The 25,795-nt window shown below is 42.6% G+C and overlaps 2 protein-coding genes across 3 annotated transcripts in view; both read left to right on the top strand.

Annotated features, from left to right (window-relative positions):
- Positions 1-1,321: 1,321 nt before the first annotated feature.
- The window catches only part of ALDH18A1 (aldehyde dehydrogenase 18 family member A1), a 41,338-nt gene continuing 16,864 nt past the window's right edge, over positions 1,322-25,795 (top strand). The window contains exons 1-8 of one of the 2 annotated variants that reach the window (XM_061402916.1): positions 1,322-1,554; positions 4,866-4,981; positions 12,882-13,096; positions 18,255-18,404; positions 18,494-18,598; positions 21,440-21,592; positions 22,026-22,116; positions 25,035-25,159. In XM_061402916.1, the coding sequence (XP_061258900.1) occupies positions 4,894-4,981; positions 12,882-13,096; positions 18,255-18,404; positions 18,494-18,598; positions 21,440-21,592; positions 22,026-22,116; positions 25,035-25,159 (927 nt within the window). In that variant the 5' untranslated portion in view covers positions 1,322-1,554; positions 4,866-4,893. Of the gene's footprint in view, positions 1,555-4,865; positions 4,982-12,881; positions 13,097-18,254; positions 18,405-18,493; positions 18,599-21,439; positions 21,599-22,025; positions 22,117-25,034; positions 25,160-25,795 lie in introns of both variants that reach the window. The other variant, XM_061402915.1, reaches the window with a different exon arrangement.
- LOC133239221 (large ribosomal subunit protein eL27-like) lies at positions 6,813-7,281 on the top strand. Its single transcript, XM_061402925.1, has one exon. It carries the CDS (start codon positions 6,854-6,856, stop codon positions 7,256-7,258), a length of 405 nt encoding a protein of 134 aa, XP_061258909.1. The 5' UTR covers positions 6,813-6,853; the 3' UTR covers positions 7,259-7,281.

Raw genomic sequence — 25,795 nt, 5'->3', positions numbered from 1 at the left:
CAGGGAGATGGTGAAGGACAAGGAAGCCTGGCTTGCTGCAGTCCATGGGGCCACAAAGAGTCAGACACAACTCAGCGACTGAACAGCAACAACCACCTCCTTGTCTCTCATTCTCCCTCTTCCAAGTAGTGAACAAAGTCAGCTCTCCCTCCTTTATGCTCCCTGTCTGCTGCTGGAGCCTTTTCCCCAGCCATCATTTCTTACTTGGGCCTTTGCAATAGGCTAAGTGAGCTCCCAGCTTAAACCCCTCTCTACTGATTTCAGACACACAGAGCTGATCATGTCACTCCAGTACTTTGAAAGTCAGGGTTCTCTAACTTTGAGGATGAAAAGATTCAAATTCTTTGGCCTGTCACAAAAATTTTACAAGCCCCTTCTCCCCCCTCCCCCAAACACCTCTCCTGTCACGTCCCACATGTAGCCTCTCCTCACAAGGCGTCTCCTGCCTCCAGACATTCCATTCCCTCTTCCTCCTGCGATCCTGCTCCCCGCTTCCCCCAATTCGAATGTCTACTCTTTTCAGACTTGCCTGAATCCCCAGACACGGCTCCTCTAACATTAATCAAATAGTGTAACCATTTGCTCACAGGTCTGTCTCTCCCATAAGGTGACCATGTTTTCCTCCGAACCTAGGGAATGCCTGCCACAAAGTAGCCGAAGTTTAATGAACGAGGAATAGGCTCAGCATTGTTCTCAGGAACTACCCCACAAGGGGCAAGATGCCTTCCTAACAAACCTCCACCAAAGTGTTCTTGCAACCCCAACCACCTACGTGCCCGGCGATACGTCTAGGCCTGTCTATGAAGAAACATGCCCTTTGAGGAAAACACTGCAAGTAGAAAAGGACAGAGTCCGAACTCTAACTTTAAGGGTGAATCCAACTGTCAGAGATTAAATACTACTATTTTAGAATACAGTAGCCTCACCAATGCCCTTGCTAAACAACAGTTGGGCTGGGACCCCTGAGGGAAGCTCAAGGCGACTAGGGGGCAAATCATTTAATCTCTGTCAAAATATTTCCATTTTAACAGCATTAGTTGTTTGCCTGGAGTGCGGGATCCTCAAATACGTGCAAACTGATCCAATCTATTTCCGAGGTGTGGCTGAGATACAATGATCAATACTGGCAAACACATCGTATGGGATCTACCAGCAGCTGAGGAATCCAGGCGTCCTTTCTGCCTCCCGGGGAAGGTCCGAGGGGCGACTCTCCGTGGCCCCTGTCCGGGTCTGCCGCTGGGACGCGGACGTTCACACAGAGTACTCGAGCTCCGCCCCCTGGCGTCTGCGGGCCTCAGCGGGCGGGGCTCGCCACGTGGAGCGCGGGCCCGATTCTCCAAACGCACCTACGCCATTGCCGCAGCGCAGCTCGGGGTCAGCCAGCCGCCTCGCGTCAACAGCGGAGTCCTTGCGGCCTGGGTTTACTCCAGCGCTGCTGACGTAACGTCATCTTGCGGGACGTGGACGGAAGAAAAAGGGGAGTAAGCCGGCCCGAGAGACGCGTGGCGTGGAGTGCGGGCCGGGTGGTGGGGCCCAGCGGCTGAGGCGAGGCAGGTATGAGCGGGCCACAAGGATGACGGGGACGGTGGCGGGGATGGCGAGGCGCCGGAGCCTGCGTGAGGGCGGAGGCGGCACCCGGGCTGAGGCAAGGGAAGGGGTGCGCACCAGGTCACGGGCGACCGTGGGGACTGCAGGTCCGCGCGGCCTGAGCGGGAGCAGAGTGATGGGGGTCGGACCCGTAAGTGGGTGTGGGCGCAGAGGGATGGCGGCGGGCTGGGCCTCCCAGAGCGCGCTGCATCGCCACACGCCGCCGGCGCGCGGAGGCCCGAGGGCTGCGGGGGCTGTGCGCACTCGAACTCCCCGACCCCCTCGGATACACCCAGATGCAGAAACTGATCCATATGGAGGCTTGAAGACCCAGTGCCTGATGCCTTCTCGGCCCGGGATCCCGGAACCAGCTTCAAGTGCACCTGCTTGAGTGGTGGGGTTTCGCCGTGTTTGTAACTGTCCACACAGCTGTCAGGGGCCTATGTGTGCAGTCCCGCGCGGCCTGCCTGGGCCTTCGTGATCCCCTCTTGAAAACCTCCCCCGCCCCTGCCCCCTCGACCCCGCAGCAGGAGAGCTCGCTCACGACTGCCTTTTGCAGTGTGGCAGGAGGTCTGTGGATAATTCTTTCCGTGGCTCATCAGGGCTGGGCGGACCCAGATCCATCCCCCTCCCCCGTCTCGGTTCCCCTCTCTAGAGGAGGTGAGGTTTATCATTGGGGCTTTGTCTTTAACTGGTGAACCATATAGGAAGCTTGTATTTCTGTATTTAGTTTGCTGAGACTAAAGTTCAGTTCTCTATTCAAGTAAGTAAGATAAGGACTATCTGTTCGGAACCTGTAAAGAAGTACTTGAGAAATGTCCTGAGTCAAAACATGGGAACTTTTCATTTGATTACACGGGGTCTAGACAGACACACATACCCTTTGCTCCCTGAGATTAGCTATCTATTTTACGAGGGCATAATAAATTCTGGGAGGATGAACTATCCTTTGCAGTGAGGGCGGGGTCAGGCAGAGGTGATGGGAGAGGCCAGGAGGCCTGGTTTCTACATCAATCTTCAACGTGATAACTGACTGACCTTAAACATTCAGAGCTTTCTTGGTTTTTCATAGATAAGAGAGAGAGAAATAGTCAATAAGTATAATTTGTGACTATGTCTGCCCATCAGAGGCTATGAAATTCTTTGTTCCAGTGACAGGTCCTGAAAGAAATAAGGAAGAAAGTGGTTGTAAGATATAATAACATTAGTGCCTAAAAGACAGATGGATGAGAGTAGATGTTTATTGAGCATCTCTTGTATCCAGGCATTGCATTCTTGGAATGCAGTTACTACATTCTCTCAAAATAATTCCACGAGGTCCTTATTGTTATTGTCCCTGGTTTACAGATGAGGAGACTGAGACTTTAAAAGATTGCAAGGCATACAGCTAGCGAGCGCAAAGCTTGATTGTTTCCCATGTTTACCATGCCTTCAGTAGGAAGTTTATAATCCTTTTGGGAAAGTCAACAATGGCACGAACCAGTTGGAAACTAACCTGTAGGAATATATCCAACTTTGAATGCTAGAGTTGCTGGGGAAAGTTTGTGAAGGTGATGGAATTAGAATTTTAGGGTCATTATTTGATTGTTTTACCCTTTTGGCTCTTCTAGAATTATTTGGGTGAATTCATGTATAAATAATTGTTTAGCAGCAATTTCAGAAGGAATTTGTATAAGCAGCAAACATAGATCATGGCCTCATAGCATGCTTCAGTATTATGCAAATAATTTTCTCTTGGAACCTTCCTTACTGTCACAAACACTGAAGTCAACAAAGACAGCACTTACCACTTTCTCTTGCTTATGCAGATGCCGTATTTTGTAAGACAGATGTATCCTGCCAGTCTCTTCTCCTTTTTATACCTTTGTGCAGTATAAATTGAAGAGCATTAACCATTCCTTGTTTCTCTTCACTTTCGGGCAAAATGCTAGTCTTTTTAGGCATGTTTAAACACCGTGAGGCATGTGTAAGACAGTTGGAATATATCTGTTAATGCGTAGAGCAGAAGTTAAAAGGAGGCCCAGAAGCAAGATGAAGGATTTTTCTTATCTCATGAAAACCATGTCCCTGTAGTGTAAGAGCTGCAATAATGAATGGCATAGTCTCTCTGTGTGAGTATATTTATATATTAATATACACACACATAGGAAGAAGCCTCCTGCCTTTTTATGAAAAAAACTATTCTTTTTCTAAAATCTTAAGTTTGACCTGCAGTGGCAAAATGGCCACAACCCAGGTCTGAAAACTAGCTGTGTGTTCATCCTCCATGAGGTGTACCCAGGGTCGTTCCAAATGCCAGCCATTTTCAGGTGTTGCCACTCCCTCCCAGGGATTGAAGAGTATGCTTTGGACTCTTCTGGATAGCAAGAAGAAAGACAAAGCCGCCATCTCTGACCTTTCCTCCCTCTCCTTGTGTCAGCAGGGATCAAGCTGATACTTCAAATATGTGGTTTTCAGACTTCTTTTGGGAGATGAGAGAAGGAAGGTGGAGGTGGCTGCTTATGGAATGTGGAATCTGTTTTTGATTGGTTGAACACTCCCTAATGGTGTAGAAATTGTAGTGAAGATTTAATATCAGTAGATAAACATTATACCTTGAAGATGTTTTTTGTCACTCAAAATATTCATAATACTTAGTTCCTATTTTTTTCTATAAAAACTAAGATGGCCCTGGGACTTCCCTGGTGGTCTAGTAGTTAAGAATTCACCTGCCAATGCAGGGAACATGGGTTTGATCCCTGGTCCAAGAAGATCCCTCCTGCCTCGAAGCATCTAAGTTTGTGCACCACAACTGCTGAGCCTACATGCCACAACTAATGCAGCCTGCGTGCCTGGAACCCACTCTCCCGAACAGGAGAAGCCACCGCAACTAACGCAGCCTGCATGCCTGGAACCCACTCTCCCGAACAGGAGAAGCCACCACAATGAGTAGTCTTTGCACTGCAATGAAGAGTAACCCCCACTCGCCACGACTAGAGAAAGCCCATGCACAGCAGTGAAGACCTAGTGCAGCCAAAAAATAGAAATAAATTTATTAAAAACAAACAGAAAAAAAAACTTAAGATGGTCCTAAGCAAGGAAGAATAGAGTCAGAGCTTGGGGGAGGAGCCGTTTGTTTTTCTCTGTTTTCTGTATGTAGAAGAGGTAGGAGTTCCTCTAATATAGAAGAGTTTGGATCAGGAGAGTCAAGTTTTTACTCTCGGTGTGGGGAGGTGGATGAAAGTAAAATGAACTGTCTAGTATTTTGATTATTTATTTTTTAAAAATGAATTCTGCAGGTACCTTGGTCAGTGACCACCTCACAGCATGTTGAGTCAAGTCTGCCGCTCTGGGTCCCAGTCCTTCACCCAGCGTCTCCTGCCCTGGGTCCAGCCCACAATACTCTCCAGATCTCGTAGGTATCCTAGGAAACATAAGTATGTGGGAGGTTTGGTCCAAGTGTGTTTGAAAACAAAGTTTTAAAGAGGAAAAAAACTTATTTGGCAGAATTGGACAAAGGCAATAAGCAGGGAAGCAGCATACTGCTGAAATGCTGTGTTTGTATTTACCAATAATGTAAAGTTTTTGGAGGGGATAGACAGGTTATGGCATAGATTATGGCACTGGTTTCACAAGTGTATACTTACCTGCAAACTCATGAAGTTGTGTACATTAATTTTACAGCTTCTGCTATGTAAAAAAAAAAAACCCTCAAAATTTAAAAAGATTTTTAAAGATAAAATATTACTTTTATTTAATCCCCCCAGATTTTTTGCAGGCTATTATTGTTCATTCCCTTTTTTGTAATGAAGTGTTTAATTTTGAGTTAATTATAGATTCACTTGCAGCTTTAAGAACAAATACAAAGAGAGCACTTATACCTAGTTATCCCGGTGTCTCAACCAGGGTATCAATGTGGACAGAAGCGGGTTAAGATTTCCATCACTATGGAATCCTTCAGTTTCTCTTATCTAACCATCCTGCTTCCTGTCCCTAACCCTTGACAGCCTATAATCTGTTCTCCATTTTTATAATTTGTAAATGTTATGTAAATGAAATCATACAGTATCTGACCTTTGGGGGTGACCTTTTTTACTCAGCATAAATCTCTGGAGATTCTTATTGTCTGTATCACTTTGTTTATTTTTATGACTGAGTAGTATTTAGTGGTATGGGGGTGCCACAGTTAGTGTAACCATTCATCATTGAAGGACATCTGGTTACTTTTTTGGTCTGTGGTGAATAAGACTGCTGTGAACATTTGTGTACAGGATTTTGTGTGAATATAGTTGTGGTTATTTGGCATAAATGTCCAATAGTTCAGTTTCCGGGTTGTGTGTTGGTTGCATGTGGTAGTTAATTTTTTTCTCTCTCTTTTTTAAATTATGAAAGTATGCTTAGGGACTTCCCTGATGGTCCAGAGGCAAAGGCTCCACGCTCCCCAAGCAGAGGGCCCGGGTTCCATCCCTGCCCAGGGAACTAGATCCCATATGCCACGATCCCTCGAGCCGTAGTGAAGATTGAAGATTCCTGGGTGCCACCACTAAAACCCCAGCACAGCCAAATAAATAATAAATTAATTAAAAAAAAAAAGAAAGTATGCTTAACACATTTACAGGAGACTTGGAAAATATAGAACAAAGTTACTTGTAGTTCCATTATATTTAAAAATTTTTTTAAGTAGATAAATTTTTAGTTGGAATTTCAGTATCACTCTTAAAAATTAATAGAGTGAATATACAGAAAAGTAGAAGGATATGGTACACCTGAAAAGCACCATGAATGAATTCAACATAATTAACATTTACACAATTTTCACAGAATAGTAGGATACAAATCATGTTCAAGTTTCCATAGACTATAACTAGGAGACACTGGAAGATATCCAGGAATATAAAACAAGGTGCAAAAAGTTCATAGTCTAAAGGTATTTAAATCATACAGAGTCTGTTCTCTTATCTCTGTGGAATTCTGTTAGAAATCAATATCAAAAGATATTTGAAAATAACTCACATATTTTCAAATGAAGTGTGACAAAAGAGATCACACTGAAAGCCATTGAAAGCCTCAATAAAGCTAGAAGACTGAAAAAACACAGAGGATGATTGCAGAGAAGAAAACATTTAAGTGAGAAATTAGTATCAAAATGAGAAATTAATATTAAAGATACTTTAAAAACCCCGTGTATTTGGAAATTAAATGTTCACTTTTAAATGATGGGTATATCTAAGCCATAAGAAGGAAAATTGGACCCTTTCTGCTTTAGTCTCGAGTGGTAGCTGCTGAAATGGGTAAGTTCATGAAACCCGGAAAGGTGGTGCTGGTCCTGGCCAGTCACTACTCCAGACGCAAAGCGGTCATCGTGAAGAACACTGATGATGGCACCTCAGACCGACCCTACAGCCGTGGTCTGGTGGCTGGAATTGATCGCTATCCACGCAAAATGACAGCTGCCATGGGCAAGAAGAAAATTGCCAAGAGTTCAAAGATCAAGTCTTTTGTGAAAGTTTATAATTATAATCACCTCATGCCCCCAAGGTACTCTGTGGATATCCCCTTGGACAAAACTGTTGTCAACAAGGATGTCTTCAGAGACCCTGCTCTCAAACGCAAGGCCCGACGAGAAGCCAAGGTCAAGTATGAGGAGAGATACAAGACCGGCAAGAACAAATGGTTCTTCCAGAAGCTGTGATTTTAGGTCTGTCTCAGTTAAAAACATTTTTAAAAAAAGAAGGAAAATTAGAAAATATTCATAACAGAATGGAAATGAAAAGAGAATTTACCAGAATTTGTTGCTTGCAGTTGAAGCTGCTCAGTGCAATGTGGTAGTTAGTTTCATAAGAAATTGGCAAACTGTTTTTGCAGTGGCTGTACCATTTTACGTTCACACCAGCAGTGTATGAGTGATCTACTTTCTCCTCATCCTCAACAGCATCTGATGTTGCCACTCTTTTAGTTATCCATTTTGATAGATACATAATGATATCTCGCTGTGGTTTTCCTTTTCCCTGTTGGCTGATGAGATTGAACATCTTTTCATGTGCTCATTTGCCGTCTGAATATCCTCATTGTGAAATGTCGTTTTTAATTGGATTGTTTGGTTTTCTACTGTTGAACTTTGAGTTTTTTAACGTCTGCTAGATACTAGTCCTTGGTTGGATTTGTGCTTTGAAAATATTTTCTCCCAGTTTGTGGCTTGCCATTTAAGTCCCTTAACAGGGTCTTTCATAGAGGAAAGTGATTTTTGTTTTTTTAACTTTGATGAGATCCAATTTATCAGTTTTTCATTTTATGGATTGTATGTGTGTGCTAAGTCCCTATAGTTGTGACCTACTGTTTTTTACCCCATGGACTGTAGCCCACCAGGTTCCTCTGTCCGTGGGATTCTCCACGCAAGAATACTGGAGTGGGTTGCTATACCCTCCTCCAGGGGATCTTCCTGACCCAGGGATCGAACCCGAGTCACTGGGATCTCCTGTGTTGGTAGGCGGATTCTTTCTTTACTACTTGCGCCACCTGGGAAGCCCATGGATTGTACATGTGAGCTCAAATCTGAGAACTCTTTTATAGCCTTAGATCTTGAAGATTTTCTTCTGTGTTTTTTTCCCTAAAAGTTTTGTGCTTACATTGAAGTCCCATGATCCATTTTGAATTAAAATTTGTATAAGGTGTGATAGTTAGGTCAAGATTCTTTTTTTTTTTTTTTTGCTTATAGAGGTCTAGTTACAAAGGCTGTTTATGATATATTGAATTACCTGTCTCCTTGATAACACCTAAATGTTATCAACAAATCTCAAAACCTTTCTGCGAGAGGACTTGCTTACCAGCTAATCAAGCTTATCACCATTGGAAAAATCTGTTTCCCATTCATGCAAGTATAGTTGCTCAGTCATGTCCAACTCTTTGCAACCCCATGGGCTGTAGCCTGCCAGGCTCCTCTGTCCATGGAATTCTCTAGGCAGGAACACTGGAGTGGTTTGCTGTTTCTTTCTCCAAGGGATCTTCCTGACCTAGGGATCAAACTTGTATCTCCCACATTGCAGGCAGATTCTTTACTGTCTGAGCCACAAGGGAAGCTTTCATGCAAAGAAGAGTGTAAAGTTTAAAAGCTGAGGGTCTGAAACTAGGCTCCCTATGTTTGAAAACTACCTCTGCTACTTACTTAGTGACCACAGCTATGGATTTAGGTCATAATTCCATGAGCTGGCATTTTGGATCAGGCTCAGCTACACAGTGGTTCCATGTCCTTGTCAGCTCTCAACTTTGGCCCAGGTCAGGGTTGATTGTTGAAGGCCAGTGGGGAGTCTCCTGGGGTGACAGACCATCTCTGTTCCACATGGTCTCCCATCCTACAGCAGGCTATCCATGGCTTCTTCACATGGTGCTTCCCAAGAACAGCAGGCTTGGGAGTAACAAGGTCTCTGTGACCTAAGCTCAGAGTTTATACAGAGCTAGGCTTGTATATAGTGTTTTAAACAGGCTTTTAGAAAACGGTAGGTCATGACTATAGAGACTTAGCACACATGTACAGCCCATAAAATGAAAAACTGATAAATTGGATCTCATCGAAGTTAAAACAGGCTTGTATACAGTGTTGTAAACAGCTAGGCTTGTTTATACAGTGCGGGCTCTGCTGCACTGTATTGGTCAAAGCAAGTCAGAGGGCCAGGAGAGGAGAAAATAGATTCCACCTGTGGATGGGAACAGCTTCAAGTATTGTGGCCGTTTTTGCAGTCTGATAATGCTGATAAGTTATTCAACTTCTCTGAGCCGCGGCTTCCTTATGTATAAAATGAGGCTAAGATTGAAGGCGGGAGGAGAAGGGGACGACAGAGGATGAGATGGTTGGATGGCATCACCAATTCAATGGGCATGAGTTTGAGTAAACTCCGGGAGTTGGTGATGGACTGGCGTGCTGCAGTCCATGCGGTCGCAAAGAATTGGACATAACTGAGCGACTGAACTGAACTAAATAATAAAAACTAACGCATAGCAATACCTAACTTCTGAGTCTTAACTCATGAGAATTCACAAAGATGATGATAGTCATAGCTAACACATTTTTATATACCACCTAATATTTATTAAGTGTTTACTTTGTGCCAGTCCCTGTTCATGCATTAACTCATTTCATCCTCCACAAAAACCTTATGAGGAAAATGAGGTAACAGCAAGTAAGTGAAGGAGTTGAGATTCCAACCCAGAAAGTCTGACTCCAGAGTCAGACACTCCCTTCATATTTCCTGTGCCTCTGTATAAGGTGTAGGAATAGTTTTAACACAGTTCCTGCTATATAGTATTCACTTTAGGGTTTTTATTGTTGATATTATTGTTTATTCTTATTAGACTCATTCACAGGAGACACTTTGTAATCTTATCCCTAGATTTTTCTTTGTATTCAGTTATTTCTGGAGCCCCATGTTCACTGACCATGATGAGCAGAAGAGCAAACAAGAGAAAAGGCAAATGAGAAAGCATATAGATACAAACAGAGGGAAGTGGAAGGGCAGGAAGGGAGATAGAAACCATCTCCAGGTCCCTTCCTGTTCAGGCCTGAAATACAGCTTCATTACTGAGTATTAGGACTCTGAGGCTGAAAAGCTAAAGGGCTTCTCCCTTGAAGTGTGACTCGTGGCACTTTCGATGAATATGGGCAACCCCTCCCCCCAGCACATGTGTGTACATATGTACCTTGGTATCCCTTCATCCTTAACAGGAGTAGATGGCTTTTCTTTGAGACTTGGGGCCTAAAGGTCCTTAGAAGATGGGAAGAGATTACCTATTCAGAAGCCGTGGATTTTTCCTAACTAATCAAGGCCTTCTCAGTTCTTCGTTTGAACCCCAAAAAGTATAATACACTGCAGAACGTAAAAAATGCCCTCAAGGAAGATAGAGTCAATCTAGAAGGGTGACAGCATTGTCACATTGTCACAGAATAGGAAACCTGGGAAAGCCCTGGGCCCCATAGAATGCTCCTTGGTGCGGAGCCCACTAGATGTGACTGAGCTTTTATTTGCTTAAAACCTTGTTCATAGATGTGGCCTCTTCTCGAACCTTTCCTTAAACTTGATGTGCTGTGACCCAGTTGCCTGTCGCCAGAGTGACCCTTGACTGCCTGGCACCAAGCCATGCCACCCTCTTCTGCTGATACAGACTGTGGATCAGGAGTTTCATTCATGCTAACCTGGCCTGCTAGGACTCACCTGCTTGCCACTACCTGTGTCCCTGAGGTGCCCTCTCAGATTGCCCCACCCATGCGCAGCACTTTTCTAGGCCAGGACATGTGCTACAATGCACAGGAGAGAAAAGTGGCCACCGGGCCTTGAAAGCCATTAAGAGAGATGCATGCTGCACGGGTACAGCTCTGAGCGCTGCATACAGCCACTGACGATCATAGGTCCAAACTCCAGGAGAGTAAGTCTCTCCCTCTACACCCCTTCCTCCATCAGGTCAGTGGGGCCAAAACTATTAGGTATACAGCTTTTATGCTTAGACTTAGGTGTGTATATTGCTTAAGATAGTATCCTTAAAGATTAGGCCAGGGTACCTATATCAATGAACCTGATGAAGAAAGAGCTGTCCAGGGAACAGCCCCCACAACACACCGGTCCTTTGGTTCCTAGGACCCCCTCACCAGGAACAGGTCTAGCAAGGGTGTCAAGCTCCAGTTCTATCCCAGGTGATGGGCTTACTGTGCAGCTGTCTGCTGGAAACCAGATTGCAAGTCTGTTGTGAAAAAAGACCATATCGTCTTTGTTTAATCTCCACAGATCTGAAACATTGTCACTTAAAGAAATGGTTATTTAAGAGAGGAGAGAAAAGACTCTTTATGACTTCATTTAAAATGTTCTTTCTCAGGTTTGTGTGTGAAGGAGGTAGAGAGGGAGGAGAACACACAGTGATCTTCTGGTCCATGAGAATAGGGATCTGCCTGCTTTACCCTAATTTTTGTAGTGTAGACAGAGACAGCGGACGCTCAGTTACAGTTAGAGGAGTCAGTGGTCGGGAGATAGAGGCACTGGGTAGAGAAATTCTGAGAAATCTGTAAATATAAAGGGAGGTGAGAATAGTTGATTCAAGTGAAGGAGGTTACTGTAATAATAGAATTATAGAAGAATAGTCTGAAAGGTGGTTCAGAATGATTACTTTAGTAACTCATTCCAGTATTTATTAAGGTCTGTGGTGATAGGTAGAAAACTGTGAGAGAAGGCAGTCAGCAGGAAGTTGGATTCACGAGAAGTGATAAGGAGGTTCAGTGCCTGATGTTCAGGTGTGACTTACTTTCAGCTTTTTAATCAAGTTTTTTGTTTTGTTGTGGTGAGGATTCTTTTTGGGGTTATTTATTTGTTTGTTTTTGTTTGGTTTCTTAGAAATCTTGTTCAGTGTTACAAGAAGAATCAGGAAAGAATTGATTAGGGGCAGATGTCCACAGGGATACAAAGAAGGATCTGACTCCAACATTATTTTTCCTTCAGAAAGCTATCCAGTTTCTTTTATCTTTGTTACAGCTATCTGAATTCTTGCTGCCATGTTTGAGAGAAAATTTATAGGGAGATTAGTTATGATTTTTTATTACTTATACCAGTTACTTTATATTGTCTTAGCTAATCAGACTTTTATAGCAGTGTGGTTTCTTTAAAAGCACACATATTTTTCTGGTTATGAAAGCAATACATTTTTGCTGCCTAAGTTTGGAAAACATAGATAAGAATAAAGAAAAATAAGTCACCCATAATATCATCATGAGATAAAATGAGATTAATATTTTTATTTATTTACCTTTTTGTATGCATTTAGAAATGCATGTGAAACAACATATCATGACCATTTCCCCATATTATTAAAAATTCTAAAAATATTAAATCTTCCTGCCTGTTTTTGAACATTTACTCTGCTTCTGATTTTTCCTATTATAAATAATGCTGATGAATAGCCTGCTGATTAATTTCTTTGTCTCTATCTCTGATTAGTTCCTTAGATTAAATTTCCTGAATGTGAAATTGCTGAATCAAAGATGTGAATATTTTTAAGGTTTTTAATACATTTTGCCAACATGTCTTCAGGAAAGATTTTGTATAAATTCTTGACCAGCAATATTGGAGTGTACCTGTGTACTGGATACAAACTCCACACAATACTGGACTAAAACATGCTTGATGTGGCTTTTGATATACTGGTTTTCTTCAGTTGAGAATGGTAAAACTATTTTTTGGTGGCTGAACTGGTTACTATTTTGCATGCATATTTTCAATGAGAAAGTATATCATGTATTTCTCTCTTTTTTTCTTGCGTTTGACTTTGTTTGGGTTCTGCAGGTCATGTTCAGCCCTCAGCCATCAGACATGTTCGTTCTTGGAGCAACATCCCCTTTATCACTGTGCCCCTCAGTCGTACACATGGCAAGTCTTTTGCCCACCGCAGTGAGCTGAAGCATGCAAAGAGAATTGTGGTGAAACTCGGAAGTGCCGTGGTGACCCGAGGGGATGAATGTGGCCTGGCCCTGGGGCGCCTGGCGTCTATTGTTGAGCAGGTAATTCCCAAGATGGAAAATTCAGCTGAACTAAAACAGAGTCCATTTTTTAAGCTGTCATTTCAGATTTCATAGCTTGTAAAAATAATCCTCATTTGACTACAGTAGATTTAACCCGATCTGAAAACTCCCTTTCCTGAAAAGGTGCCACCAGGAGACAAGCATCCCAGGGCAAGCAGAGGGAATGTCAAGGAGCAGAGTTGATTTCGTGCAGTTCATCCCTCAGGCATCTTAGGGAGAAGGAGCTGTGTATGTCAGTGGTTCTTAATCCTGGCTGCACATTAAAATCACCGAGGGGCTTGGCGATGCCTGGGCTTCACACTCAGCCACTTAATAAGTAAAGATGGGATGGGGCTCACCCCTCTGTGTTTTTAAAGTTCCCCAGGTAGTCATAGTCAGAGTTGAGTACCCAACTCTAGATTTGTGTGAATATTGAGCTTCCCCCCACCTTTTGCTAGGCTTTATCTTTTTTAATTAGCCCAGTAATCTTGAAATACGTAGAAGCTGTCATTGCAAATATTTCCCAAGTTCAAATATTTGAAAAGACTCACCAGACTCCACAGAGAATACCCATATAAGATTTTCCTTTAAAGGCAGAGGGATGCAAGGCCACAGAAGGGAAGGTAAGCAAGCACTGAGGGGCTGAAAGAAATCCTGTGCACAAGCCCCCCAGGGTCCTTATCTGCATAGGACACACTGTTTCCAGATTGAATCACCAGGAGGTCTGTGCAAGGAATCTTGGCTTTGCAAGGCCTCAAGCAGAGTTTTCAGTGGGAATTTTTTACCAGACTGACTGCTGATAGTTTATCAGTAAAGAAGCTGACTTTAAGGGGCCAACATGTGAGTTTTGGACTTTAAACATCACATCACAAATCCCACTACCTGTATCTTTTCTGGGAGTGCGGGGATCAGCAAACTTTTCCTGTAAAAGACCAGTACTGAATGTGTTACTCTCTGTAAGCCATTCAGTGTCCGTCTCAACTACTCACATACCATTGTACCACAGAAGCAACCTTAGACAGTATGTAAGTGAACAAGTGTGGCTGTGTTCTGATAAAACTTTGTTTCCAAAAACAGGCGCAGGTCAAAGTTGACCTGCAGGTCATAGTTTGTAAACTCTTGACCAAGAGTCAAAAACCCAGACATCCAAATATCCTTGAGATAAAGCTGGAGTTTTTCTGTCCTAGCTGTAACTCAGCTCTGTCTTCCATAGCTATGTTTTCAGTTTTAAAAAACATTTTTACTGAAGTGGGTATTAGAATACTGCTAAAACTTGATGGAATTTTCATCATATGTTTTCTGTACTCAGCAATTATCATGAGATCTGCCTTTGAGATTGAGTCCCTCAGTTCAGTTCAGTTTAACAAATGTTTATCAAAGGGCTACTTCTGCTTTGAGGCCTTCCACAGCCAAGATTCCTTGCACAGATCTCTTGGTAATTCAATCTGGAGACAGAGTTTGGTCCCTGTGTAAATAGAGGGCTGCCTCTAACTGTATGTAGTCTCTCCCCTTGGGAAACCAGAATAAACTGGGACTCCCAAAATAATTAGGTGATTGTTCAAGGCAGACCATATCCAAATGAGAGGACCCAAATGAGAGGTACTGACAGGTCCGGAGGTGGGAAGGTTGGATGAATGTGGTCACTGTTGGAACTTCCTCAGAGAGATGAACCTCAGGGTGAGCCTTTGTGACTGACAGGATTTGAAACAGCAAAGGGGAAGTGTTCCATGCTGCTAAGTGCACATTGTGAATGGTGCCCCTGGAATTGTGTAGCCTGGTGGTCCTGGGAACAGGAAGGCTCCAGGAGTAGTCTCCAGACAGGAAACAAAAGCAGGAATGAGTTTGGCATGCTGATGGGTCAGGGAGGGAGCTGAGCTTGAAGGCAGTGGAGGTGATTTCATCAGGGAGAATGTGTCTAATTCCATTAGTTAAGACTTTGACACTGGGTGGAGGAATTGAGTTTCTGCCTAAAAGAAGATTGAAGATTTTGAGCAAAGGAGAAACCTGATGAAGTGGGGAGAACCTGGTAATGGTTTGCTTAGGTTGCCAGCTCTCCTTCTAGGGACACCCATGGACCTTAAGGAACAGTTTTCTAGGCCAGGGCAGTCCTGACATACAGAGTCCACTATCTTGTCCAAGGATCTGATCATGTTAGGTAGACTCAGGAGCCAACTTAAAGTAGATTCCATTGGCCAAAGATGGAAATATCTGAATATCGATAATTATTGCACTGAATTTAAGCACGTAAAATATATTTAAATCTATGAATGACAATGATACTTAAAAAATATTCATTGGTTACTTTTGAAGGATTCCAGAGTGCTGGGGTCCAGCCCCGGTGGATCCAGGGAATTCGAAGTGGGGACGGCGTTGGAGATCAGGAAACAATAGCTTATTAAATGTTAATTAAAGAGTGGTTAAATAAGGATAGCTCAGTGAGAAAATTCAGTGGAGAAAAGAGGCTGAATAACTTGGTTTACGTGGAAAGCTAATAAAATTCCAAGACAAGGAATTTGTGTCACCTACGTAGGCCGCAAGTGTCCTCCCGTTCTCCCGAAGGAGAGGAGACACTAAGGCCTCCCTGGTCAGATCTTAGAAGCCCAGGCATAATTAGGAGTCTTGGAGCCTCCATGCTCCAGAAGGGAATTCAGCCAGAAGGTGAGAGAAAGAACAACATGGGGAGACCAAGCTTCGGTGAACAAGGCCTGCACTTTATTTTCCAAAGTAGTTTTTATACCTTAAGTTGTGCATAGAGGATAATGGGGGAAGGGGTAGAGTCAGTAGTAAGCCAGGCTTTCTTCCTGCAAACTTATCACATGCAAAAGTTTAGGTGATTTACATCATTTTCTGGCCAGGAGGCCTGTTAACATTTTATGACCCTTACTTCAGAAAACTTATTTTTCTCTAAAGGTGATTATTCTAAAGTCTGGCGCCACCCTCTGAAAGCATTAGATAAAGTTGCATTCCTGTAGGGCAAAGGTGTGGTGGGCTATAACAAGAAAAGAATTAACTCAAGGGTCCAAGGTTACAAGCATTAAAGCTATACACCAATTATATTAATCAGTACACTGCCAGGGACACAGTAGGAAAGGGATATGGAGACTTAGCAGCAAACATTGGCCCAACAAGTGAAAAACCCTTCACCAATACAGTTTCTAATCAATCTTTTAACTGCTCACAGGAATCTATATTTAGACAGTTTAGAACATCTCATGCCTCTCACGGTTGGGAGGCTGTGAACAATCATATGTGGCTGGAAGAACCTGTTCAGGCAGGCTAGAGGACTTCCAAAGGAGTTTGTAGGTTGAAACACTCTTGTCACGCCCAGGAACTTTATCAACTGGAGCTATAAATTAACTTTTTCAGAGAGAGGTGGTGGGGGACAGCCACCCGTAAAGTCAGAGGTGTAGGTGAGAGCACAAAGCAATAAAGTAGGCGGACTCTGGTTTTGGGGGTAGGTGCTCGAGAATTTCCAGGGGGACTCCTGAGGCTCAATCCCGCCTTTGCGTATGCCCAGCCTCCTTCCTCATGACCTTTGTCACGGGTGGAGTTCCTCACACTGGCTCCCGGCACCAGAGAACCTACTCACTTAGGAAACTGGTGAATAAAGGGAAAGACACATCTGTGGTGCCTTTCACATATAAGTCATACCTCAAGGTAGCCATATAGTTGATGAAGGAAAGTTTCCCTTTATGGAAGTATTCCAGCCTTTAAATAGGGAAGAAATGAATGAATTAGAATATCAGTGTAGCCCGTAATGAATTAACCGGTCTTGGTGATGATCATCAGTAGTAACTAACATCACAGAAAGAGTGCAGGCCTTCTGTATCCCCTTGATGGACACCATGACATGTAAAGAATTCTTGACATAAAAGATCAAACCTCCATACCTAACAGCAGTTTGCAGCAAAGAGAATACAGCATTAAACTGTATCACAGGGACAGAAGCAGGAAAGTCAAGGTTGAGAAACCTTGAGGGACAACCCAGTTTCTTTAACGAACAATTACAAGGGAAGAAAATGATAAAGGGGAACCTATGGATTAAAAATGAATTAAGAGACCCTTCAACTAATTGCAGTGTGTGGGCTTAATTTGCATCTCAATTTAAGCAAGCTTAAAAAAGTGGGGAAATGTAAACACTGACTGGATATTTGATATTAGGGAATTATTGAAATGTTTTAGATAATAAATTTAGTTTTGTGGATATATGCGTTTACTTTGTGTTTTAGCAATTACTTTCAGAAATATTTGCAAACCAGCAAATGTGTCTGGAGTCTGGGATTCATATTAAAATAACAATGGAGCTATAAAAGGAATATTGGAGAGTGAGAAATTGGCCGTGAGATAGTTGTTGAAGCTGGATCATGAGTCCATGGAAATTTATCATTTGATTCTTACCACTTTACCTAAGTATGAAGTTTTCTATGATAAAAAGTTTTTTCTCATTTCAAAAAAATTTATTAAAGTACAGTTGATTTACTATGTTGTGTAAGAAATAAATTTTTTAGATTATGATTTATCGTAGCTGTCTCATAAGTTCCTGATCCAGGTTTTAGGGTTAAAGCATCAGGAGGAATGGACAGGTTAGGAATATCGACTCTTTGATTCTCTCATGTGGATCCCTCCTAGGTGGGAAACAAAGTAACCAACACTGTTTTAGGCAGACAAAGCAGAAGAGCAGCAGCATCTGTCCCTGGTCTAGCCAGAGGCTGCCCACAAGAGTCAGACGTGCCCTGGAAACAGCATCATCTCCCCAGGGCATGCCTTAGAATTTGAGAAGCCATCTGCTAAGTTTATGTTGCATTTCCTGGCTCCAAACTTGTGTTCTGGGCTTCATTTCCTCAAACAGCTAGGCCTTCCACATTATAGACTGTTCCGTGTATCTTCAAGTCCTGTTGGTGCCAAACCTGACTGCATACCAGAATCCCCTTATTAAAACTTGTCATTTCTGTCTGCCATCTACTTATCAGATTTGAGGAAATGTGTAGAACTCTGTATTTTTATCACACAACCTGGGTGATTTCTTCCAGAGCCAGCCCAGTGCTGATCTATAAGCCGGCACTTGGGATCCACTCATTAGTCTACCCTGACTGAATCTCTTGTGACGAGAGGAAAGAGATATTACAGGGACTTATGCCTTTTCCTTTGTCATCGTCAGGTGTCAGTGCTGCAGAATCAAGGCCGAGAGATGATGCTGGTGACGAGTGGAGCTGTAGCCTTCGGCAAGCAACGCTTGCGCCATGAGATCCTTCTGTCTCAGAGTGTAAGGCAGGCCCTACACTCAGGGCAGAACCACCTGAAAGAGATGGTGAGTGTGGCTTCCCCACCCCCTATAACTGGGTCCTTAGGCCTCCTCCCCACCCTCCCAACCACACCTTGTCTGTTGGCATGTTACAGGCAATTCCAGTCTTAGAAGCCCGAGCCTGTGCAGCTGCTGGACAGAGTGGGCTGATGGCCTTGTATGAAGCCATGTTTACCCAGTACAGCATCTGTGCTGCCCAGGTGAGAGGCTGACCTTTGCAAGGGGATGGGACCTGTGAGGGTGATTCCTGTGGAATAAGGTGATTGCCAGCTGGGCTCTGGAGCCAGACTGACAGGATACAGTCTCAGCTTCAGCACTTGCTAGATGGAAGATCTGAGAAAGTCTTTAGCCTTTTTGTGCCTCAGTTTGCGTATTGAAAAATGAGGATGTCATCAGTGCCTATTGCAGAGGGTTTTCAGAAGGACTCAATGAGAAAATTTATGAAAAGCATTTAATGTGTTTGGTACAACACATACTTTTCTCAGTAATGTGAGCTCTTGTTGCTATACTTGTAACTCTTAGAACTACTCCAAGAACCCATACTTCCTCTGAAGATAGGTTAGATGTCTTTATTTCATTGACTTCTTTGACTTCGGGTGGCTTGTTTCTCCTTACGTCTGATTGCCTTATATAATACATATCTACTATGTATTATATATAGTATAAGAAGTATATACATATATATGTGTATAAGAAGTATTATATATGTGAAGGATATTGCTGTTGGTTCGTTGGTTTTTAATTCATTTAGCAAATGTTTATTGTGCACCATTGTGTACTGAGGAGTCTGTTAGACATCGGGGATACTGCAGCAAACAAATCAGCCATGTTCCAGTCCTCACGGAACATGAGGTTACCGCCTGAATGTTCTAGAATCTTCTTTCTACATTATTTCTTTTTTACCCTAATTTACAGTATTCTTGTCAGTTGTATTTTTTAATCAACTATACAACTGTACACCAAATAGAAACATTTAAATATCACCAAACAACTAAAAAAAAACCTAACTTCCCAAGTTATTTTCAGATTTGCTGCCTCTGACCCTGTCATTTACACAGATGTTTTTATATACAGATGATGTTATTATACATCCTTTCAGGTTTGGCTCTTGTATTTCCTGTCACTTTTTCTGTTTTTCCATCTTTTTCGCAGTTGTTATCCACAGTGATGTTCAGAGTGTCATTGAGTAAGGGAGCTGAAACAGAAAAGCGTGGACTTGTTCACTTTTGCTTGTGTCTGGGACCCCACTCTGAAGTCTCAGATTTTTTTTCAGTCACATAAATTCAATGGAAATCTCAATTTTGGGCACCTTTTATTATCAGTTCTTTTTTCCTCCATAGTCCAATGACAGTTTTAGTCTTTTTTTTTTTTTCAAAGTGCCTGGAACCAGGTGAGGAAAGTAAAGTCCAGGAACTTTGCTTTTGTTGCCTTCCTCTAGGGGCCCCTTCACTCCCAACACCTTTGCCTTGCCTAAGATCTGATCTGTAGGAAATCTTCGCTCTTTGCGCCTTATCCCATGATTCCTTGTTTTCTTTAGTAATCCTGTTCTTAAGACCATTATTGGGGGCTTTTGAAAGTTTCCCAGAAGTTGTCAGGTTAAAGACTTAAACAAGAACAGCAGCTATTTTTTCTTCATAGAAATGAACCTGATTTGCATCCTAACAGATTGACTTTCTCCAAACACATACTTTTCTCTCTGGTTTCTTGTCTTCCATCTCTTACTTGCTAATCTGTTTGAGCAACTGATATTTTCACTGGACCTTTATACCTCCTGCTTGCCTCTCCTACTTACACATGTGTTTACTTTTATTATTTGACCTTCCACCACCAGGACCAGAATCTATATGTTCACCTTTGACCCAGACCTGTTTCCTGCAGGACTAAACTTTCTGAAAAGACATTCATGATCTAACCTATTCCATCTTCCCCAAATCATCAGCATATTTATTCTCCATCCCAACAGCTAGTACAGGGTCTGGCATTTCAGAGGTATGCAAACAATTTATCAGATGAGTGAGTAAATTACTTCCCTTGGTGATGTTACCATTTTTGTCTTCATCGCCCAAATATCACATATCATTAAGGCTGCTGTTATCTTTTCAGTTACCATGGCCAGACCCTAGTTCAGGACTTAACCCTTCCCACTTGTACTCTTTCAGTACCTTCCTTATTGACCATTTGCCTCTAGCCTTTCCTACCTCAGCTCTGTCCTGTACCACAGGAGCCTTCTTCCATGAACATCAGAGGGATTTCATTGAAACGTTTAATTCATGAGCTTAGGAGTTTGTTACCATTTTGTTTCCTGCTATCATCCCCATTTATCTTTCTCTCCTGCTAAACATTGCCTAATATTCTGATTCCAGCAAGGGGGGGCTGTTAGCCTGCGCCCACACCCAGCTCTCCACTCTTGCCTTTGAGCTGCTTGAGTAAATCTGTCCCTGAACTAGTTATGTCGAGCCCTTCTTTCAGTGTGTGTAAAGACTCATCTCCATAAGCCTCTCAGACTCATCCCACTTGCTCAGATACAGTCTTGGCTAACTCCGACAGTGGTCAGCCACAGAGCAAAAATAGGGACAGTACGGCCTGTTCCATTTTATTCAGTACACGTTTCAGGCAGAGTAACGGTTCATTCACTCACTCACGTGTTTCAGCACCTACTGTGTGTATGGCCAGACTTTGAATCAAATGCTGGGACACAAAGATTGTTTAGAAATGGCAGTTATTACTGTCCCCAGATCCCTCTAAAGTAGGTACGTTCATTTTCTTAATTTTGTAAATGGATGAGATTTCATAGCTTTCTAAGGATTAAAGTACTTTTGCAAGATGGCTTGAGCATCCTAAAATCTTCCAGGTGATTCTTTTCTCTCATCGCCAGAAGAATTAGACAAGTCTCCAAAGATGTGTTCCATTTTTAACTTTTCAGGATCCAAGAAACCTCAAGTTTAACTCCTATACTCTTAGCATCCTTTGTATGAATGCTATTCCTAGGAAGTTCACTATTTTCCTCTCCCCCACATTTTCATTCTCTTTAATCCTTTTAGATTTTGGTGACCAATTTGGATTTCCATGATGAGCAGAAGCGCCGGAACCTCAATGGGACTCTTCATGAGCTTCTCCGAATGAACATCGTCCCCATTGTCAACACAAACGATGCTGTTGTCCCTCCAGCAGAGCCCAATAGCGATCTCCAGGGGGTAAATGTGGGTAAAGTATTCATGAGGGTTGAGCATGCTGTAGACACTAATGCCATGCTATGCTGCATGTACTAACACCAGATGTTGGGCATAAACAAAATGGAGAAATGGGAGATAAGCTGGCCTCCTGGAGCAGTGGCTGCATAAGCTCTTGTAAAATCAGGGGGTTTCATTCAACTGGTGAGGCGCAATAAGGATTTAAGGTGGTGCTGTGAGCATGGCTTGTGTGTGTCAGTGGAGAGAAGGAGGCATGTTTGGAGAGGGGGTTGCCAGTTGGCATGGTGTTTTGCAGACTGAAAGGGCCTTTAAGAGCTATCATGCACATGCTCAGATTCGTTCATTTTGCCTGCCAGAGCCTAGCTGAGTACTTCTGTGAACTTCTGTTTGAACTGCATAGGTCCTTTACTCACAACTTTTTATACCTGTATTTTAGGTTATTAGTGTTAAAGATAATGATAGCCTGGCTGCCCGTCTGGCTGTGGAAATGAAGACTGACCTCTTAATTGTTCTTTCAGATGTAGAAGGTACAAAGAAATGCCTATTCTTTATATCCTGTCTTTTAAATACTGTATATGTGAGCATGAGTTCCCCTGATCTTTTCACTGTAGACCATTATTTTCTGAGCCCATATGGTCTGAAGAGGGTTTTATGATTATGATTCAAAAAAGGTGGTGGTGGAGGGGAGGCACCTGGGAGATGAAGTTTGAATGCTGTGAAATGTTGTCATTTCCAGGCACTTTAATTTTGTTTTTTACAACAGCTGTATGGAGATATAATTCACATAACATATAATTACCTTTTAAAATTTACAGTTCAATGATTTTCAGTATATTCATACAATTGTTCAACCCTCCCCACAATTTAGAACATTTTTAATCACCCCAACAAGAAACCCAAACCCTTAAGCAGTCACTCCTCACATCCTTTGAAACCCTCCAGCCCTTGGCAACCTCAAATCTACCTTCTGTCTCTATTTTTTTTTTTATTTTATTTTGACTGCTCTGGGTCTTCATTGCGGCATGTGGGCTTCTCTAGCTGTGCTGCATGGGGCCTGTATTACGTAGGCTCAGTAGTTAAGGTGCATGGGTTTAGTTGTGGCATATGGGATCTTAGTTCCCCAGTCAAGGATTGAACCTGGGCCCCCTGCATTGGGAGCGCAGAGTTTTATCGATTGGACCACCAGGGAAGTCCCCCCCTCTGTCTATTGATTTGCCTATTCTAGACATTTTATATAAGTGTGATCATACAGTATGTGAATGTGATCCTTCATGACTGGTTTACTGTTCTCAAGGTTCGTTGATGTTATAGCACATATTAGTACTTCATTTATTTTTATTGCCAAATAATACTCCACTATGTAGATACACTACCTATTTGTAAGTTTTATTTTCCTAATTGTCAAGATGGTAGACATTTAAGCTATTATAACTACTGATTCTGTGAGCATTTGTGCACAAGTTTTGGTGTGAACATACTTTTTATTTTACTTACGGGTAGAATTGCTGGATCATTTGTTCAGCCTTCTGAGGAAGTACCAGGCTTGTTTCCTGAGCAGCTGCACCATTTTACATTTTCCCAGCAGTGTATGAGGTTCTAGCTTCTCCCATCCTCACCAGCCCTTCCTTCTTGGTACCTGGCATTTTGATTATAGCCACGCTGGTGGGTGTGAAGTGGTACCGCCTTGTGGTCTTGATCACTTTTAGTTTTTAATGTAAATCGTGAGATACATTATTTAAAACTGGCTCCACTATGGAAATTCCATGTGACTTCTGTGTTCTTGTGTGTTACTCTACTCTCTGCTTTCCCCCTCCTCATGGAGGGGCCCTCCCAGCTCCAACTTGGCTTCCCATTCACTCTGTTCACTTTCTTAGCCTGCTCCCATTTTGATCCATAGAGAATATGGTAGAGGTATCTAAAGTGGGCCAAACCTACAGGATCCCATAAGTCCCCCACTACATTCTCAGCAAGTTAGGAAAAAACCTATTTAGTTCCCTGCCCCACACCCATGGCAGGTTAATATGGCAGGATTTGTTCCTGGTTTAGAGAAAGCCAGCATGTATCCGTAAAGACCCAGCATAGCCAGAAATAAATAAATAAAATTATTTTTAAAAATAATAATAAAAATAAAACCCAGTTTGAACTAGACTGTAGTAAACCTTAGTTTTAATGCAGCCTGAAACACCAAAACTGGCCATTGGCAGGCTTGTGCTGTTAATTGTGATTAGTTATCCACTGAATATTGATTTTTAGAAAGATGCCAGAATTTTAAGTACACTCTTAGTGGGTTTGAGAGGCTGCTATAATGAAAAAGAAAAGTAGGTGAAATATCAGAATGCTAGGAACTCGAGGTGTCTAGAGGTTTGGCTTAAATTGTCACATACTATTTATGATCTCATAGCATAATGCCTTCTGAGAAGAACCAGCCCTGAGCGCCCAGAGCTGTGGGCTGCTGGGTTGGGGCAGACAGGGGCTCTGAGCGGTTGTTCCTCTTTCTGTGTGTAATTGCTGCTCGTGGTCTGCACTGCTTTGTTGTGCACTGGACGCTAGCCATTCTCACCACTCTGACTCCCTTACTCTCTCAGGGAGGATGAATATGGCCTGATTGTATTAAAGATTGGGAGCAGAGGGGTGTATTTTAGCACAAGAAAAGCAGTAACTTGAAACCAGAACATCACTGCCTAAATGTCTGTCAGCCAGCCTCTGACTGCTAACAGTTCCCTCTGCCTGTGTTCCCCTTAGACCTCGCCTTTCAAGGCTCAGATACACTCTTTTTCAAAGTGAAATTGTGAAGATTTTTAATCTTGGATGGTATGCATATAACATTTTGTGTAACTCTCATTTTATGTCAGTCTCCTCAGTTTTAAAGAGGACATTGGCTTTATGGTGACAGATCTGCGCTCTTCTGCTAACTCAGCCTGACCTTCAGAGGCTTACCCATAATGTGGGGAGTGCAGTGTGACTTTTTGAAAGGGTACTCTGAGAGTGAATGAGAACCTCTCATATTTCATGTCCTTGGAAATAGTCTCATTAAAAAGTATCCGGCTGCTGCATTGCTTGCGCAAAAGCCACTCACCTTTTTCAGTTGCATCCTTAAGGTTCAGTATCATAAGTAGCAATGGCAAAGGTGAGGACAGCTTCACTGTAGACTATAGGCAGGACTGGTAAATTTTGTGCCAGGGATATGCCGTGCTCTGATGCTGGCAAACATTCATTTACCAGGCAAAGTTAATAAAAGTATGTAAGGTACGTTCTCCTGGAGCTGATTTTCAGTGTGGGTAGGCTCCATGGACCTCTTAACCTCTTTTCTCATCAGAGCTGGCCAAATAGCAGAATTTACCTGGATAAATCGAGTACAGAGTGGTTGGGAGGTCCCCGGGGAAGTCTCTCTTGGGGGTTGCTCACTTCTGCTAAACAGTATTACTGACTCTTGTTTACTTTTTAGGCCTCTTTGACAGCCCCCCAGGGTCAGATGATGCAAAGCTCATTGATATATTTTATCCTGGTGATCAGCAGTCTGTGACATTCGGAACCAAGTCCAGAGTTGGAATGGGTGGCATGGAAGCCAAGGTAGGACTCTGTTGCCTTTACTGCCCATAACAATTTTAAAACCAAACAGTATTTTATCCTTCTTGCTTTTGTAATTGTTTGAGGGCTGATGTATATATACAAAGATGATGCATGTCTAAATAAAGGTTTCATGAATATTGTGTCCCTGTATTTAGTCATGTCTTTCTATGTATGTATTAGTGATGTATAAAGAATGTGTTCATATTATAACCTCTTAAAGAACAGGGTGTGTATTTTTTAAAATTCACAAATCCTCTTAAGTGTTTTTATTAGAGCTCAAATATTTTCTGATAAAATCTTTTACAATATTCTTCTCTCCCATTAATTTTTCTAAGAAGTTACACCCTTCAGGTATAGCATCATTTGTAGCAATGGCAGAGGTGAAGACCACAACCCCATGTATGTAGCTCAGAGTACTCAGTCATATTCTGGTCAAGCAGCAGGCTGGACACTTGAGTTGAGGCACAACAAGTCAAACGTAGAAGTCACGTGTCTCAGTACCAGTGTCGTGGAGAACACACTGAGCACAAAGAGCAGATTGGTTCCTTTTTAGACAACACATGCCAGGATTGGGCTGAGACAAACACATGGGCTGAGTGTGTCTTCAGAGCTTCCGAGCTACTTGAAAACCTTCCT

The sequence above is a fragment of the Bos javanicus genome, chromosome 26 (genome assembly GCF_032452875.1).
Source record: "Bos javanicus breed banteng chromosome 26, ARS-OSU_banteng_1.0, whole genome shotgun sequence".
NCBI lineage: Eukaryota > Metazoa > Chordata > Mammalia > Artiodactyla > Bovidae > Bos > Bos javanicus.
Note: the sequence above shows the minus strand (reverse complement) of the source record. Positions and strands in the feature narration are given on the sequence as shown.

What these genes read in the sequence shown, in the direction of transcription:
- LOC133239221 (XM_061402925.1), top strand. Translation starts at nt 6,854, where the DNA reads ATGGGTAAGTTCATGAAACCCGGAAAGGTGGTGCTGGTCCTGGCCAGT.